General features: G+C 38.6%; 2 protein-coding genes across 2 annotated transcripts; one reads left to right on the forward strand and one right to left on the reverse strand.

Moving 5' to 3' along the window:
- Nucleotides 1-9,405: 9,405 nt before the first annotated feature.
- Nucleotides 9,406-11,302, forward strand: med9 (mediator complex subunit 9). The gene is made up of 2 exons (XM_074656618.1): nt 9,406-9,565; nt 10,772-11,302. Exons 1-2 carry the CDS (start codon nt 9,486-9,488, stop codon nt 10,989-10,991), a joined length of 300 nt encoding a protein of 99 aa, XP_074512719.1. The 5' UTR covers nt 9,406-9,485; the 3' UTR covers nt 10,992-11,302.
- A 1,072-nt stretch (nt 11,303-12,374) lies between these two features.
- LOC141781097 (dexamethasone-induced Ras-related protein 1-like) lies at nt 12,375-14,232 on the reverse strand. The gene is made up of 2 exons (XM_074656619.1): nt 13,608-14,232; nt 12,375-13,286 (listed from the first exon to the last, which is right to left on the reverse strand). Exons 1-2 carry the CDS (start codon nt 14,053-14,055, stop codon nt 12,754-12,756), a joined length of 981 nt encoding a protein of 326 aa, XP_074512720.1. The 5' UTR covers nt 14,056-14,232; the 3' UTR covers nt 12,375-12,753.
- Nucleotides 14,233-17,450: the final 3,218 nt, after the last annotated feature.

Consider the following 17,450-nt stretch of genomic DNA (forward strand, 5'->3'; position numbering starts at 1 on the left):
AGTCTACACTCACGGGTCATGGGGTGCAGAACTTATGAATGCAACCATAATGGGGCCTTTAACAATTTACGTTGTGTTGGAAAGACTAATGAAAAACACTAATGAGTCCCAGTGATTAATCACTTTTGTCTGGTTTGTATAATACGGTTTAAGGTTTTTTTATTTGTCATTTGTCAATTCCAGCAAAGCAGTCATTGTCAGTGAAAATCTTTGGTCTAAGATTCCTTCAACATTGCTCATAATATATGTATATAAAAGGAGAAATCACACAAATAAAAGTAAAAGCAAAATGATAATCCAAGGCGTAAAATAACATAAGTAAATATAAAATAATATGTAAATTTGTAATTTTGTTGGAGACAGTATTTCAGATGGGAAAACTGAATGTAAACAGGATGTAGTATGTATATGCATGATGATAAGTAATATATGTTCACAGGGTTGTAAACAGGAATATAGTACATGGTAATTTAGTATATATAGAGAAGTAATAAATATGTATGTATATATACACAGAGGTGTAACAATTTGTAAAACAGTATGTACTGTATATAAAGGTAAAGTGACATTGATAAAGTGAAAGTACTATTGCTGGCCAGTGGGGATTATTATGGTCAATGGACGATGAATTCAAGTGGGAATGCATGTAAAGACGTGTAACAATGTCCCGAGAGCGCTCCTCATATTCATCTTTGGCTGTTAAGGCGGTGAAGATAGTGGTAATGGACTAGATCTGCACCTGAGAGGAAGATGACCAAGAGCGAGCACCTGGCCTGAGTCTATTCTTCATTTTCTTCTCAGGCGTACACCCCCTACTACTCCATCACATCTTCAAACTAATTACCACCATTACATATTCTGAACTACAGGCTGAATTCCAGGTATCTGGGTCCGGCTAGCATGATTTACAGCCCTAATTTGGCTTTCAAGATAATTTTAAAAAGGGATATTCAGCCTCGTTTGTGAATTTGTGGGAAAAAAAGTGTTGATTCTCTTGATTGTCCACTGGGGAGCAGTGTAGGTCTTCTTATCCTCACAGCTCAACTTTGTAGCTCTTAGGAGGAAAATTTGCTCTTATTCATAGTAGCAATAATAATAAGTTCTATCATCCTTCCTTCTCCTTTCCAGGAAAGAAAAATAAAAGTAATGATCAGGACTGCGAGTATAGGGAAACACAATGCATATGAAAAATCAAACTAGAGACTACAAAAGCTAACTGACCAATACCAGAGAGACTGGCACAACAGGCCAATACATCTATAAGTTTTAAGCTTCAGTCATCTGCTGTCTTAACAGAAGAATTAATGTGTCTCAGATGATTCTGTTTGTCATGGGCTGAATGGAGATAAACAACACATGCTCTTGTCTTAGACAGTTGGAGCAGATTTAGGGACGGGTCCTCAGCATATTGGTAGATCTCACAAACAAGATCCTCCCAGCAAAGAGAACAGCATGTTCACATTTCATCATCTTTTTTCCATGGAGTCGCTTCACAGTTTGGTAATAATCAACACTATGTTGTTCAGGAAAATCTTTTCAATGACTTCTCACTTATTTTTCATTTTTCCAAGGTCTGTAGGAATAAGTACAAACATAGACGCATTTATAATATAGCTGTCAAAGTTAACGCGATGATGACGTTTTTCCGTTTCTAATTTCTTTAACGCCATCAATTTTTTGAAGGTTGTAGCGGGATCAGTTTTAAAGATAGAGTGAAGATACTGGTATCATATGAAACTAGAAAAACCTAAAGAATCCATTGGTAAATAACTCTGCAAACTTGTGCTAAATTTTGGTGAAGAAAAACTGTCATGACCATTTTCAAAGTGGTCCCTTGACCGCTGACCTCAAGATATGTGAATGAAAATGGGTTCTATGGGTACCCACGAGTCTCCTCTTTACAGACATGTCCACTTTATGATAATCACATGCAGTTTGGGGGCAAGTCATAGTCAAGTCAGCACACTGACCCTCTGACAGCTGTTGTTGCCTGTTGGGCTGCAGTTACAATATTCTCATTGTTTTGTGTTGGTTATTGATTTCCAATAATACATATGTACAAACATTTGCATAAAGCAGCATATTTGTCCACTACTATGTTGATAAAAGCATTATATAATTGACAAATCTCCCTTTAAGGTACATTTTGAACATGTGTGCGATTAATTTGCAATGAGTTATGGACAATCATGCGATTAACCATGATTAAATATTTTAATCGATTGACAGGCCTAATTTATAATAAACTAGATCTCTTTTCTTTAATGCTGGCGCTGAACTGCACAGCTGGATGGAGCTTAACTGCGTTGCTCGAAAAGCTGTAAACTGAAGTAAATTGATTCATGTGGAGCTGAACAGCATTGCTTGATAAATGGCTGGAAGATAAACTGCATTGCTGGTTTATAGTTTTGTGTGAAGGAGCAGCTGAAGTGTTGGAATGATAGGAAAGGGATAAAATATAGTGTGAGCAATGAAAGGTGTTGAAATGAGAGTGATAGTGTAAGGACTCACATGAGCTTAAGTGTACGGAGAAAGAGTTGAGGTGTCATTCAAGTGTCTTGGTTGGATTAAGGGTAAACTATCAGCCGGGGTCTGAGCCCTATAAGCACTGCCGTGTACTAGAAGGAGTTATTGGAGTCATTACAGCATCATACCAGTGTCCCTCATCTGGAATGTAATGAAGTGCTTATCCTGCAAACAGTCAGCCCGAAGCGATGAACTGATTGATTTGAACAGGTATGTAACTACTCTGTTTGTTCAAAGCTTGTGCGTCCCATTTGCAGCAATAACTCCAGCTGTAATGCAGTTACCGCACCAAAGTGTGTTAAAATCAGTGGATTATCAAGGCTCTGTGGCTTTCTAGGAAATCTGAGTGCCCTAATAAACACCGATGAGTATGAACTAGTTCAGTACGGTGGCAGAGCCAGTTCTGAGTAAAACGAAGCACATGCAATCATTCAGTTTCCACTGAATTATTTCATTTATTAATTTTAAGGTGTTTTTTTGGACCCTGTTAAGACTCTTGATCCATTTTTCCAAACACACACACAAAGGGATTTCATGATTGAATGACCCCAAATGTGCATGACTGGGAAGCATTGTTTATCAAATTAAATGTTACTTTGGAATGCATAATGATCAGCAGCTGACTTCACGAAGACAGTTTCTGAATTGTTTTTCCCAAGAACTCAGATGATTGGAAAACATTTCCTGTCACATGAAACGTTTTGTTTTGCTCACACAATCTGACCATAAAGGTCCTCATGGCTATTAGATTTAATAAAGTCATTGTATTTAATAAGAAAATGTCAAATTTCAATGACGTACAGCGCCACTGACTGATTGTGTTAGATTATATTCCATATTATGGAGAAGCATGGTAATAATAGAGCACAGATCAGCAGTCAGGACATCTGCGTCCTGCCAGCTCTCTGCCAGAGATGCTGCTGGGAGGTTACAAGCTGTCAGCGGCCCTCTCGCGTCATCACAGCGGCTGGCTGGGGCGAGGCAATCCACCGGGGGAGCGTTACGGACTGGTTCAACTAGAAGAGGTCTGAAGTCACACAGGCCCGTATGTTAGCCAGAAGTCCCTCGATAGGCATAAAGCACAAGTTTACTTGGAGTTGCAGGGAACGATTTTCCCTGATTAGTGATTTATCTCTGGAGTTCAAAGATGGGAATGTCTGTTAGGAGCCAGAGTTTATACAAACCTCTGTACCCATGGCCTTTCTCACTGACTTGATATCATTTTCATGTTAAGCGATCTTCATTTGTTTTTCCTGAGGATTCTCACAAGAAGAGAGACATTTGTTGTCAATAGGTTATCATTGAAATTTGTTAGAAGCGTAGACGGATGAGCCTCGTTTCTTCAGAGACAGATAATGACGTGCAGGCTTTTGTGTAAATCTAGGCTTTCTTAAACAATTCAGAAGCTGACTGGAAATAATGGATACTACCTTGCACGTGTTTGTGAATAAATGGTGAATAAATACTAATGAATTAATAATAAATTCAATGGTACTTCATTCTGAATAGAACATTAAACCTCAGTCAACCATTGACAAGGAAAAACTAATTTCTGCCTTCCTCCACCTATTGTTGCTGAGATGAGGGAACGGTGTGAGAACTGCAGGAGAGGCATGAAGTGTGAAGAGAAGGTGTGTGTTGACTGAATGTAAATTCATAAAGGTTTCTATAATTGTATAGACCCACCGTTTTCATTTCAAGGTGAAGCTCTATAGCAGAATCATTGCTTCTTTAACAGTTCTAATATGCTAATAATCGACTGTCTTCGACCATAGGCATAATATGTATGAAGTTTTAAAATAGGCGTAGTTCCGCTTTAACGTTTGTCAATATATTTGAAAAGACTTTAAATGGCTTTTATTTGTCTTTGAATGCACTTAAAAAATTATACGTTTAACATTTTTTTTAATTGGACAAGTTTGATGGAGGCAAGGCTCTTTACTGGGGGGGTTTAAATAGCAAGTTTACATTAAAACAAAAAACTAAATGAGAACATAATCAAAAGATTAACCACATTAATGCTTTTCATGTGGTCATTGTCATATTATCATTAACTTTCTGAATGAAATGTTGCGTGATTACTCTGAGCAGTGGTCCATAGGGATCATAGTTTCATAGATATGTAGATATAAATCATCACATCATGGAAAGTAAAGAGACTGACAGTGAATGAATGAAACTTCCAAACCATAGCTGTATATTTTAGGTCTGAATATGATTACCAAAAAAAAGCACAACGTTTGCTGTTGTTGGAGCATCCAATGCAACAAAAGTTTCAGTAAAATACCCATTAAATATAAATTAGGACTGTCAGTCACTTAAAATATTTAATCACGATTAATCGAAAATTAATCGGATATTTTTTATCTCTTCAAAATGTACCTTAAAGGAAGATTTGTCAAGTATTTAATACTCTTATCAACATGGGAGTGGGCAAATATGCTTGCTTTATGCAAATGTATGTATATATTTATTATGGGAAATCAATGACAAATATTGTCCAGAAACCCTCACAGGTACTGAATTAAGCATAAAAAATATGCAGGTTTGGAGCGTTATTTAGGCTCCTTTGCAACAAACTAGAATGACATGGTTGGTACCAATGGATTCTTTGAGTTTTTCTAGTTTCATATGATGCTAGTATCTTCACTCTCGCTTTAAAACTGTAACAGATAACCCTAATCTAAATACATATTATCATTAAAAAACTTTATGGTTCTACAACCAAAACATTAATATTACCATTTCTTGTAATCCAGATAGAAAATGCAAATGTGTATAAACATTAACAGCATCACATTTACTTCTCCATCTAAGCAACACTTTTTTTTCTTCTTTTTATTATTTGTGGAATCGTTTCATGGCAAATTAGCTCGCCAAAGAAATAACACACATTAAATGAGTCAAAGTGATATCAGTGATTCCGACCAACAGCGAGTTAACAAGCTTCTTCCTGCCTTGTTGCTGTAAATGGGTCAAAGAATTAAACCAAAGTCACAGTGAAAACTGTCGAACGAGACAAACTCTCATGTGCACATACTAATGTGACACTTATCCTACCTGGACAGGAAATTTTACAACCTTTACTACTGCCACACAAATCATTTTACTCCATGACTCGGCTGTTATGCTATATATAATATCTGTCCAATTACAATACCAATGTGCGTTTTATTCCAGGATAAGGTTTGTGTGTGTCGTTGGGTCATGAAATGGCCCACTTTTCTCATAGATGTGATGTGTCAGAGCTTTCCCCATAACCCAAATCGTAAAACACTTGGTCTACATAACGCCCTACAAACTCAAATATGGGTCACGTATACCATCCATGTAAGTTTCATCAGTATGTAAAGATATACTGGAAATTAGCCTGAGTGATTAAGTGTTCGGTAAAATCACAACGACTGCTCGGTTGTAGGTGTGACCAGAGAAAATGTTCAATAAAAGCCTCACGTCTGAATAGGAGGTTAAAGGGACTATTTGTAACTTTCAGAAATGCTTCTTAACAGCGACACCTGTGGCCGTGAAATCAACGAAAGTCAGCGTCTGGCTCGCGCTTGTGCTCGCTCTAAATAGACATGAACGAGCATCGCTCAAAACAGTGAGGCGATACACGTTAGCTAAAACCACAATATCACTCTATATTTCAGCTGCTTGGCAGTAATGTTAGCTGACCAGATGAAGGTCTCTCCACGAATCACTGCTGATACTGTGTTTGCTTCTCCTGCCTCAGCGCAGGCTGAGGCAGCGGGGCTCCGCAGCGAGAAACTCGTCTCCCTCCGCCCGCAGCCGGAGTGAACAGGGAGACACCGGCACCCGGTCGGTAACGAGACGACAAGGTTTCTCTCTGCAGAGTCCCGTCACTTAACAAGACACGGAAAACTTCTGTTTGTCTGGTGAAGCTGCAGCATTTATTTCTGCACAAACGTCCACTATACATTCACTAGATATTCTCAGAGCTAAACTAACTCTGCTGCAGTGTGGAATGAGCGCGCGTTCACGTCTAGAGGTGGGGCAAGTACACAAGAACGCGCGCGCTGTCTGAGTGAAGGCAAGCAGGCAGAGGAGCGGAGACGCAGGCCACACGCGAGCGCGCATATGCGAGCGCGCATGTGTCCCGACCCGGTACATTTATACGCTTAAAAAGTTACAAACAGTCCCTTTAAGTCTCGCTAAAGCTGCTCTTAATTAGGTCTTCGCTAGCTGTGTGTCACGGCGGTGGTCTCTCTGCTGCGATGGCTAATGAGAATGTGTCTCCATGGTGTTTACCAGGTGTGGGTAGTAACGTGTGTGTGTCAGGGGGGGAGGGATTAACTGCTGGATGCTGTGATGAGAACATATTGCTGTGGAAATATATATAGGTCAGCAAGGTTTAGAACATAAAGAGATAAAATTGAATCTCATGAAAGAAAAGGCAGTAAAACGTAATCAACTATAGCATATACAAGCATACGCCAATCATGCTACTTTATGTCATTTTGTGTGTTTAAAAGACAATGCACCTTTAACTACTTTACAGATTAACTCCATCGTAAACACGGTAGATAGCCTAATCTGTGACGCTGTTCATCATTGGTGTCACTCTATTTGCAGGCATGCGATAAGCAACTCCATACACACGGTCATTACCAATATTAACACACTGACTTATCAGCAGTCAAGCACTAAGTGCGCCTATTGTGAAATCCTTCAAGATGCCAGACTAATGAAGCTTACGACTGTGAAACCTGTGGGTGATTGAGACCTGATCACCGCAGGAATATAGGTCAATGAAGGCTGAGAAGAACATGGAGGGTATTTGCAGAGCTGCTGATACTGATTCAGATACTGATACTGCTGCTGATACTCAGTGCAAAGAGAGATGCATCTGCACATGTATAGATGCATTTGAGAGGCAATAAGCTGTTGCTCAGAAATATATGGTAGACGGGAAGTACTGGTGACGCTTACATGTCCACTTTTTTGTCAGGTTTTCTCTTTTATCATGTGCAAACAAGGAACGAGGGGTACCCAGATAGAAAGACATGACCTGAATACAACTCCTCACTGATCTATAGGATATGCTCATTGGAGTCCATTAGACCATAAAGGTTGCTAAGTTTCACTCTTCATGCACGTGTCGCGGCACACTTGTAGACATAGGAGGTCGAATTTAGGTATGGATGCTTAAGGTTGCTAGGTAGCTGCATGTGGCATTATCTGCAGTCATTGTAGGTTAGGTTTGTTTGTTCTGTCTATTTATAGTGTCTGTGGCCTATTTCGAGGGAAATATATAGGTTATCGTTCAAAAGAGAATCCGTTATTGTCTTACATATAGCAGTACCTATGACCTGAAAAAGAAATTCATGTTAGACCTCTCCAATATAGTTATATGACCCAACTGACCCATTAAAGCTGCAGTGGGTAGAATTGGAGCAAATATGATATAAAAAAGTTATTCTATAAAACTGTCTTTATATTCTGACAGTAGTGCATGAGAAAGGTAATCTGTAAAAAAAAAAAAAAAAAGCATGTGCCTCTGTGTCCTCCGGTGCTCCTAATGGCATCTGCAAGATTTCACAGACCGAAAGAAAACAACCAATCAGAACCAACCTGGAGCCTGCCGTCTTTGAGCAGCTGTCAATCACTCGCGAACTCCGATTAAACAGTCAAACTAGGCAGCGCTGATCAAATATGAATCAATATTCTGTTACTGTAATGCCTATTTCTCGCCTCAAATGTTTTCAGAAACATCTTGTGGTGTACGGCTTAGCTGTAAAATGAGAAAGTTTGTGACCCGGCAGCCATGTTGAGATCAATTGAGGAAATACCAAGCACCACCCACCAGCCAGAGCAAACTTTCTCATTTTACAGCTAAACAGTACACTACAAGATGTTTCTGAAAACATTTGAGGCAAGAAATAGGCATTACAGTAAGAGAATATTGATTAAGATTTGATCAGCGCTGCCTAGTTTGACCGTTTGATCAGAGTTTGCAAGTAGCTGCCTCCGTTGAATGAACAGCCAATAGGAACGCTCTCTCTCTGAAATGACCTGTGATTGGCCGAAGTCTACCGTCACAGGCTAAATGTTTTAAAGCCTGAAAACAGAGCCATGAGGAGGTGCAGAAGTCTAGTTTTCGTTGAGCACTTGAATTACAATATGCTGAAAGGTTATTGTGGAATTTTTTGCCAAATAATGCCAAAAACATTCTGCCTACTGCAGGTTTAAGAGATTTTTGTCGTCTGGTGCCCCATCCAAATATATCGTGGTTGCTCTATAATTTGAGCAATGGGAAGTAAGCATGGTAGAGAGGGTGAAACTTGAGGCGATATCACCATCCTTACACTTATTGTTGTAGTAAAATAGGAGTGAAATCTTTTCAGTTTAGCTGGTCTGAGAACCTCAAACATTTGGACACAGCTTAGAAATAATATATATTAAAATAAATAAAATAAAGAACCCAGCACTTCTGTTTCCTCAACATTTTTGACGACCCAGCACCTAAATAATAATGGGAAAAAAACTAAGGCTGTAGGTTCAGGTTCAGGTTCAGGTGACGTTATTTGTCCCCGTAGGTAGATTTGTTTTGCAGCAAAAGTAGAGGATGACAAAAAGGTAGAGCACAGACAAGAGACAGACATACCACAAACATGATAAAGAGTACTCAAAGGCTTACTGGGATCAGGACCCAGCTAAAAGAAGGCCACAAGAACAATATATATATATTAAAAAAAAAAACTAAAAACATATGTCATAAGTGTCATAATTTCCTAAAATATTTTTTCTCCTTTTATATGCTAAAATATTTATGTCATAATGCCATTCTCCAAGTGTTTGTTATGAGCACATAGCTGATCTAATGAAGCCCATTTGGAGCAGTGCCATTCAAATTCAACTTCAATAAGAGTGGCGTGACGTCAGCACATGATGCGTGACGTGTATCGTGTGCGTCGTGAAGCAGGGAGCAGAGGAGCGCGATGGCGGTGTCTCAACCGAGAGGAGAGAAGGAGAGCGAGGATTGCTCTCTGCTGCCTTTAGTTCATGATATTATCAAATGGTAAGACTACCGGCGGACTCGTGTGTGTTTAATGTTACTCACGGCTCAGTGAAAAGCTCTTTTACTTGTCGTAAACACTCGTTTTTGGCTGGCGTTGCTGAGCTTGTTGACATAAAGCTAACGTTAGCTACCGTTAGCTCTTACTGCTAGAACAGGTCTCTAAGCAACCTGCTAGAACAGCGGTCTCTAAGCAACCAGCAGCTCTTAACTGCTCTCCACTGGTTTATTGTTTACACTTTCATTTGTATTTATCATTGTTGTAGGTCTATGGTACGACAGAGTATTAGGACCACATTGAGGAAAATGTCGTAGTATTATGAGAATAAAGTCATAATATTACGAGAATAAAGTCAAAAGTTCATGAGAAAGAAAGTTGTAATATTATGAGAATAAAGTCATAATATTACGAGAATAAAGTCACAAGTTTAGGAGAAAGAAAGTTGTAATATTAGGAGAATAAAGTCATAAGTTTAAGAGAAAAATGTCGTAGTATTATGAGAATAAAGTCATAATATTACGAGAATAAAGTCACAAGTTTGAGAAAGAAAGTTGTAATATGAGAATAAAGTCATAATATTACGAGAATAAAGTCACAAGTTTATGAGAAAAAAAGTCATAATATTCTGAGGATAAAGTGGCAAGTTTAAGAGAAAAAAGTTGTAATAATATGAGAATAAAGTCAGAATATTATGAGAAAGTCACAAGTTTATGTGAAAAAAAGTTGTAATATTCTGAGAAAAAAGTCACAAGTTTAAGAGAAAAAAGTCGTAGTATGAGAATAAAATCAATATTATAAAGTAGTAATTTCACGAGTTATTTTCTTTTTTTCTCGTAAAGTTATGACTTTTTTTTCTCGTAAAGTTATGACTTTTTTCACGTAATATTACTACTTTTTTCTCGTAATTATGACTTTATTCTGGAAATCTTAGATGTTTTTTCTCCTCAATGTGACCCTAATACTCCGTAGTATATTGTCTATTTGGCCCTCACTGCATTAGACTTACATTCTATATACTTAGACTATAAACTGTGTTACCTTCATCACAATGCTCAAATGTTTTGCGGCTCCAGACAATTTTTATTTTTTTCATTTTGACTAAAATGGCTCTTTTGATAAAAAAGGATGCCAATCCCTGTGCTAGGCTAACTAGAAAAGGTAAATGTCCAAAAATAACATTTCCCCTCATTCACCTTACTCCCTTCAAGCATGGACAAGGACAGCCAGGATGTCCACCAAGAACTGGGCAAGCTGAAGACGAAGATCCAGGAGGCTCGGGAGCAGATCTCCACCATGCCCGGGGTAGACAGCAGCCCTCTGGAGCAGCAGCAGCAGCTGGCCACGCTGCGGGAGCAGGTCAGCACCAAGAACCAGCTGCTGCAGAAATACAAAAGCCTGTGCATGTTTGATGTGCCAAAAGCATCGTGAACCTGAAGACTGGATTACTGCTCTGACTGGAGGAAAGCTCACAGACAGTCGAGGTGCAGGGAGGATTTTTTGTTTTGCACCCATGGAGCAGATGTGTGATTCAAGAATACGGGATGGACGTTTAAAATGAGCAAGGACTTATTTTTGCAAGATGTCTTTGAACGTCACAAAATGTTCTCTTTTTGTTCTTTTTTTGCGTTGCGAGAATGCAAACTTGGTTGTGTAGTATTTGTATTAAATGTAGTTTTTTCTCAGTTTTCTTATCTTGTGATATCTTGCAATATTTTGTAATAAAATGAATTGATTAAGAACTATTGGCTTAAAGCCTTTTTTTAATCAGCCTAGTCGTACACATTGATTTTAGCATGTGGCCTTCATCACTAATTAGCCTAAGCATTTATTTAACAAACTACTATCAGTATGCATCATTTACTATGTTTCTTTTAAAAGGGGATTTAGGGATATTGAGAATCCAATGATTTAATAGTGGATTATATCAAGGTCTACTATGCCTTATCCTGTCACAGAGCTGATATACAGTTAAATCTGAGTGAAAGTGCTTGAAACAATGTGAGGAGTGTGTTGGAACTAGGGCTTTCAAAGTTAACACGTTACCGCAATTTTGTTTTAACCTCACTAATTTAACGCATTAACGCAATTTGCAATTTTTAGGTTGTAGCGGGCTCAGTTTTAAAGCTAGAGTGAAGATACTGGCATCATTCGAAACTAGAAAAGCTAAGGAATCCAATGGTAAACACTCCAAACTTACCCACATTTTTGGTGAGGAAAAACTGTAATGGCCATTTTAAAAGGGGTCCCTTGACCTTTGACCCCAATCTATGTGAATGAAAATGGGTTCTATGGGTACCCACGAGTCTCCCCCTTAACAGACATGCCCACTTTATGATAATCACATGCAGTTTTGGGGCAAGTCATACTGTTGTCAGTTTGAGTTTGCCATGTTATGATTTGAGCATATTTTTTTATGCTAAATGCAGTACCTGTGAGGGTTTCTGGACAATATTTGTCATTGTTTTGTGTTGTTAATTGATTTACAATAAGACCTTTATGCATATATTTGCATAAAGAAAGCACATTTGCCCACTCCCTGGTTGACAAGAGTATTAAATAGTACATTTTGCACAGATAAAAAATGTGCGATTAATCACGATTAATAATGTTGGAACCTCAGGTCCGTATGCTGCAGCTTTAGTCTCTTATCTGCTTGTGTATGGAGTGACAGGGTGAGCTAATATGTATTTCAACAAACAGACTATTTCGAGTGAAACTGCTGCATGAAATGTGCATAAGTACATTTGAGACTTTGCAGTGTTTCATGTAACTTCATTGTGTTTTGCTTGAAAGGAGACAAGAGGGAGACAGATTATGAAAGTATCAAGTGGTTTTATTTTCTCTTTTCTTGTCCAAAAAATCGACGTGGACATAATAAATACACATTCAGTTTTGTTCATAATGCAACAAACATTCAAGTTCCGCCAAGTTTGAGAAAAAAAAAAAATGAAAAAGAAAAATAGCAAAATGTAAACATTTTTTTTCTCAAGCTAAAGGCGAGGCCGATTATACAGCATTGTTTCAGAGCATCTCTTGCATCTCTTCACGTGGACACAGCCTCTCCACCATGTCTGTCTCTTCACAGTTTGGTTCACATTTGTATCACAGTCTTTGAGCTTTATGCAGCCTCTGCATGCAGAACAGCTCCGATTTATAGTTGTAGAAAAGTCTCACAGAAAGTCTCAAAGTGTCAGCATATGACGCATCCTTTCTCCTTAGACTGGCTGCCTCCTATCGCTTTCTCCTTGATGTACATCAAGTCACTGTGCACGCTGGGTCTCTGCGCAAACGGCGCCACAATCCCGTACGCGTTCCCATCCTTGCACTTCTTGTTCCTGAAGGACTTTCTGTGCAGAAGCTCGCAGTGCTGCACGGACACTTTGCAGTGGCGCCCGGGGCTCATCTCGTTGGGCAGCTTGGCCATGGAGAACAGAGTCTGAAACATCTGGTCCACGTTGGTGTTCTTCTTCGCAGAGATCTCAAAGTATGCGCAGGTCTCCTCTCCTTCTCCTCCTCCGACCAGCTGCTCGATCTCCTCCTCTTGCACCTCGCGGTGAAAATCTCTATCGCACTTGTTGCCGCAGATGACCAGCGGCACATCCACGTTCTCCTTTGTTTTGTTACGCAGACACGACTTGGTCTCGTAGATCTGACGCTTCAGGCGCTGCACCTCCTGGAAGGAGTCTCTGTTGTCCAGGCTGAACACCAAGATGAACACATCACCTGGAAAAAACACAACAGAAAAAGACAGGGTCAATGTCAAGTAAAAAATAATTTAATAGCAGCAAAACAGCAGAAGTATTGTATATTGGTAGAAATTCAATTATTTTATTCTTATTTTATTCTAACGTTTTTATCTATTCTTTTTTTATTATACTGTTTAACTTGCAGCAACAACAAAAAAACAAAACAAAGCAAATTCCTAGTGTATACCTCTTGCACTTGGCAATAAACACCATTCTGATTCTGATTCTAATTCTAATTCTAATTCTAATTCTAATTCTGATTCTAAGATTCTAATTCTGATTCTGAAGCTCAACTCACCAGTAAGAATTGAAAGCCTCCTCATCGCAGGGAACGGATGATTTCCAGATGTGTCCAAAATGTCCAGCTGGTAAACGTTCCCCCTGATGCTGTAAAGTTTCCTGTGAAAGTCCTCAATAGTTGGAGTATACTGGTCTTCCACTCTCTCGTTCAGAAACCGAGAGATGATGGCAGTCTTCCCAACTTTCGTGGAGCCCAGGATCACCATCCTGTGGCAGTTCTTGGCCGGAATGTTGAACTCATTCTCGGGTGGAGACATTTTCTTAATCATGTTTTCCTTTTTGCAGAAATGCACCAGGAGTTTCGGCGGTGCTGTAGAGCAGGAGTTAAGTCCTTTCCAGTGATGTGAGGAGGTGTAACCTCGCTGTTGTGTCTGTGTCTGTAGCCTGGAGGAGAGCAGGACTCGGTATTTATGGGGAAATTGTGCCGCGCCTCCAAAACGCGTCATGCGTCACGCTGCAGCTTTGGGGAGCTGGAGAGAGAGACCAGATATCATAATGTTACTCTGGCAATTTGTGTGCGTCAGCACTGTCCAACACTCTTCAACAGAAACAGGGAAAGATAGCAACTATAAATGCTTAACCATTAAACATTTGAACACATTTTCGTGCGTAATAATCACAAAATAACTATGAAATGGTGAAAAATCATGTTTTTAAATATGCAAGTTGTGTGCGCATTATATTAAACCAATGAGTTTTAATGCATTAGACAAATACATTTCACATTAATCCTGTTATGCATGCAACTAAACAGCATTTTCTTTGTTCTTTTTTGCCCCAAAATCATGTTTTTAAATCTGCAAGTTGTATATGCATTATATTAAACCAATGCGTTTTTTAATGCATTAGACAAACACATTTCACATTAATCCTGTTATGCATGCAACTAAACAGCATTTTCTTTGTTGTTTTTTGTCCCTATAGAGACACCAAGTTGTGTGCACATTATATTAAACCAATGAGTTTGAATGCATTAGACAAATACATTTCACATTAACATGTTGTGCATGCAACGAAACAGCATTTTCTTTGTTATTTTTTGTCCCTATAGAGACACCAAATCGTATGCGAGTATCGGTTTCATCTGTTTTTTCTCAGTAAACAGACTTTCCCTCAGGAGAAAGCAGCTGGAATATGTGAGGTTAGGAGGACACACACAAAAGGCTTGTTAATGGGGGGGAAAGTGTGTTTTTGCTCTTATAATCCTCAGTTTTCCCACATGCATGAGTTTATGTGTCAGCCTATTAAGATGCTGCATACGCTTAACTGAAGTTTGATGTTCTTATAGGCCTATATACATTTAGCAGTCTCCCTATGTATATAATATATTGTATTCCTGTTTTTTAAATGTGTTAAATTTCTCTTATCTATTTTATTTGTTATTCTATTTTACTGGTTTTATTATTTAAAGGGGAGCACCACCTAAATTAAGAATTCCAAGATGTTATTTGCATGGCCGAGGAAAGTTCAGTGTGAACATGAGCTACGCCCTCTCAAAGCCAGAAACCAGAGAAGTAAGTATCCAACTGGTGATGTCATAGGGTGTATAGTCTGGAGCTGCCACATAGATACTGATTTTGTGGACCCACAGAATGTTTTTTTTCTTTTTGTATACCCAAATGAGCTTTATCCTATTGTAGTGTTGTCAGGTGTGAAACAGAAAATGTTCCCACATACTCAGGTTGTTCCCCTGGGTGCTCTCAGTACCACCGAGAACCTCTCACCTTATTCATTGTCTATGGGGCAGCTTCACACTTTGTATCCCATGACATCACAAGTCTGAGTGTTAGCACCTTTGGATTTGGGAGAGAGTTGTTCATGTTTACTAATATTTTTGGATCATAGGAATAACATGTATGACTTTTGAAAATGGGCCTATTTCCCCTTTAATTTATCATTTTTATTTCCCATGTGCATTCGTCTGCATTTGTTTTACTGTTCATCTGTAAAGCACTTTGAGATAACCTGTATGAACGTTGCTATGCAAATACTTATAAATAGACTAAGGTTATACTGTTATGATACTGTACTTCACAGTCCTCATCAGTGGAGCAGCTGTCTCAAGTAAGTAAATTACATTTCCCTTTATTGAACGTATCAATGAGAAGAAAAAAAAAAAACTGCAGCTGGAGAACAGCTGGGTGTGACTGGTGGCTGGAAGCCATCCAATCCAATTTGTATTGACTTCCTCGTATGTGTTAATCAAAATACCCCACAGACCGTCTAAAGATAGGTTGTGACTCAAACTCTGTTCATCCACTTTAGCACCTGAACCACTTATCACCTTTCTCTTACATTCTCACCTGTGAATCTGGGTACAGAGAGAACTGTTAAAAGAAGATGTCCTGTTTTGTGGTCCATGTGTTCTGTCGCGCTGACAAGTCAGTGTCAGCATTTACTATAAATATTTAAAGTGTAAACCATCTCATTAAAGGTGCTCTATACGACATCCAGAGAGTTAATAAAGCATCAAATAACTATTGTCTATTATGTAAAGATGTAGAGGAGTACTGTCTACGGATGATTTCCACATGTGCCCAAAATGTCCAGCTGGTAAACGTCCCCCCTGATGCTGTAGAGTTTCCTATGAAAGTCGTCAATAGTGGGCGTGTACTGGTCGTCTACTCTGTCGTCAGAAACCAAGAGATGATGGCCGTCTTCCCAAGTTTCGTGGGAAGACACCCCCCTCAGCCGTCACCATGTTGAGAGCCTCCCAGTTTTGCATTCTAACGATTTAGCAGCTGACTGTAACTTTTGTCATTTTATAAGCTACAGGAGTTTCATATTACTCAAGTATTTACTCAAGTAGGCTACTGTACTAAGTACAATTTGGACATACTTGTACTTTACTTGAGTATTTCCATTCTCTGCCACTTTATACTTCTACTTTACTACATTTCAGAGAGGAACATTGTACTTTTTACACCAATACATTTATTGGACAGCTGTAGCTACTTGTTACTTTTTAAATAAAATGATAAAACTATATAAACTAAATCTACTCAACCTGGAGTACACAAATGATCTAAAATTGACTCCACATTGATGAACTGCATCATTAAAATGCTCTTACATGTTTTCATTAGTGATAAAAACAGAATAATATAATATTCTATAATAATATAACACTGAAAGGAGCCGTTCTGTATTTCTACTTTAAGTATTTGCTGATAATTCTTCTGTACTTTTACTTAAGTAACATTTTGAATTCAGGATTTTTACTTGTATTTTTAGACTGTTGTATTTCTACTTTTACTGAAGTAAAGGAGGATCTGAGTACCTCTTCCACCTCTGCTTCCTGCATTTGTTGTTGTTTTTATCATACCTGAGCTTTTTTTTATGCATACTTTACAAATAATAGTTAAAAACAAAAATATATATTATAGATAATATCCATTAGGTGTCCTTTCAAAGGGCATATAAAGACACAATTTAACATTTTGGAGAGGCTATAATGATCATAAGTCCTGTGTTATTTAATGTCCATTTAATGACAGCGGTTGGTCCTTGATTGCTGTCAGTGTGTTAAGATTCCCCAAGTTTACAAACTGGCATCATAGCTGGATTAAGTTGAAGTTGACTTTTCTCCTTCCATCTAACTTTGAAATGACAAATAACATATTTCACACAATGTCCAAAACAGGTCTAAGAAAAAGTCACAAGTCTTGGTATTTACATTGACTCGATGTGAAACCTAAAACCTAACAAGCCAACACTGATTACCTTTTTTTTTTTAGCCCTCTGTGGGGCATTGAATGGATGAAATCAGATAGGCGTACTTAAGCCTGGTTGTCCTGTGCTTGATCGACGAGTTTGTGCAACCAGGTCGGAGAGAACCAGT

The sequence above is a fragment of the Sebastes fasciatus genome, chromosome 13 (assembly GCF_043250625.1).
Source record: "Sebastes fasciatus isolate fSebFas1 chromosome 13, fSebFas1.pri, whole genome shotgun sequence".
NCBI classification, from domain to species: domain Eukaryota; kingdom Metazoa; phylum Chordata; class Actinopteri; order Perciformes; family Sebastidae; genus Sebastes; species Sebastes fasciatus.

Coding starts and splice junctions, on each gene's coding strand:
- med9 (XM_074656618.1), top strand. CDS start 9,486: ATGGCGGTGTCTCAACCGAGAGGAGAGAAGGAGAGCGAGGATTGCTCT. Junction 9,566..10,771: donor GTTCATGATATTATCAAATG/GTAAGACTACCG, acceptor ACTCCCTTCAAG/CATGGACAAGGACAGCCAGG.
- LOC141781097 (XM_074656619.1), bottom strand. CDS start 14,055: ATGACGCGTTTTGGAGGCGCGGCACAATTTCCCCATAAATACCGAGTC. Junction 13,287..13,607: donor GAGGCTTTCAATTCTTACTG/GTGAGTTGAGCT, acceptor TGTTTTTTCCAG/GTGATGTGTTCATCTTGGTG.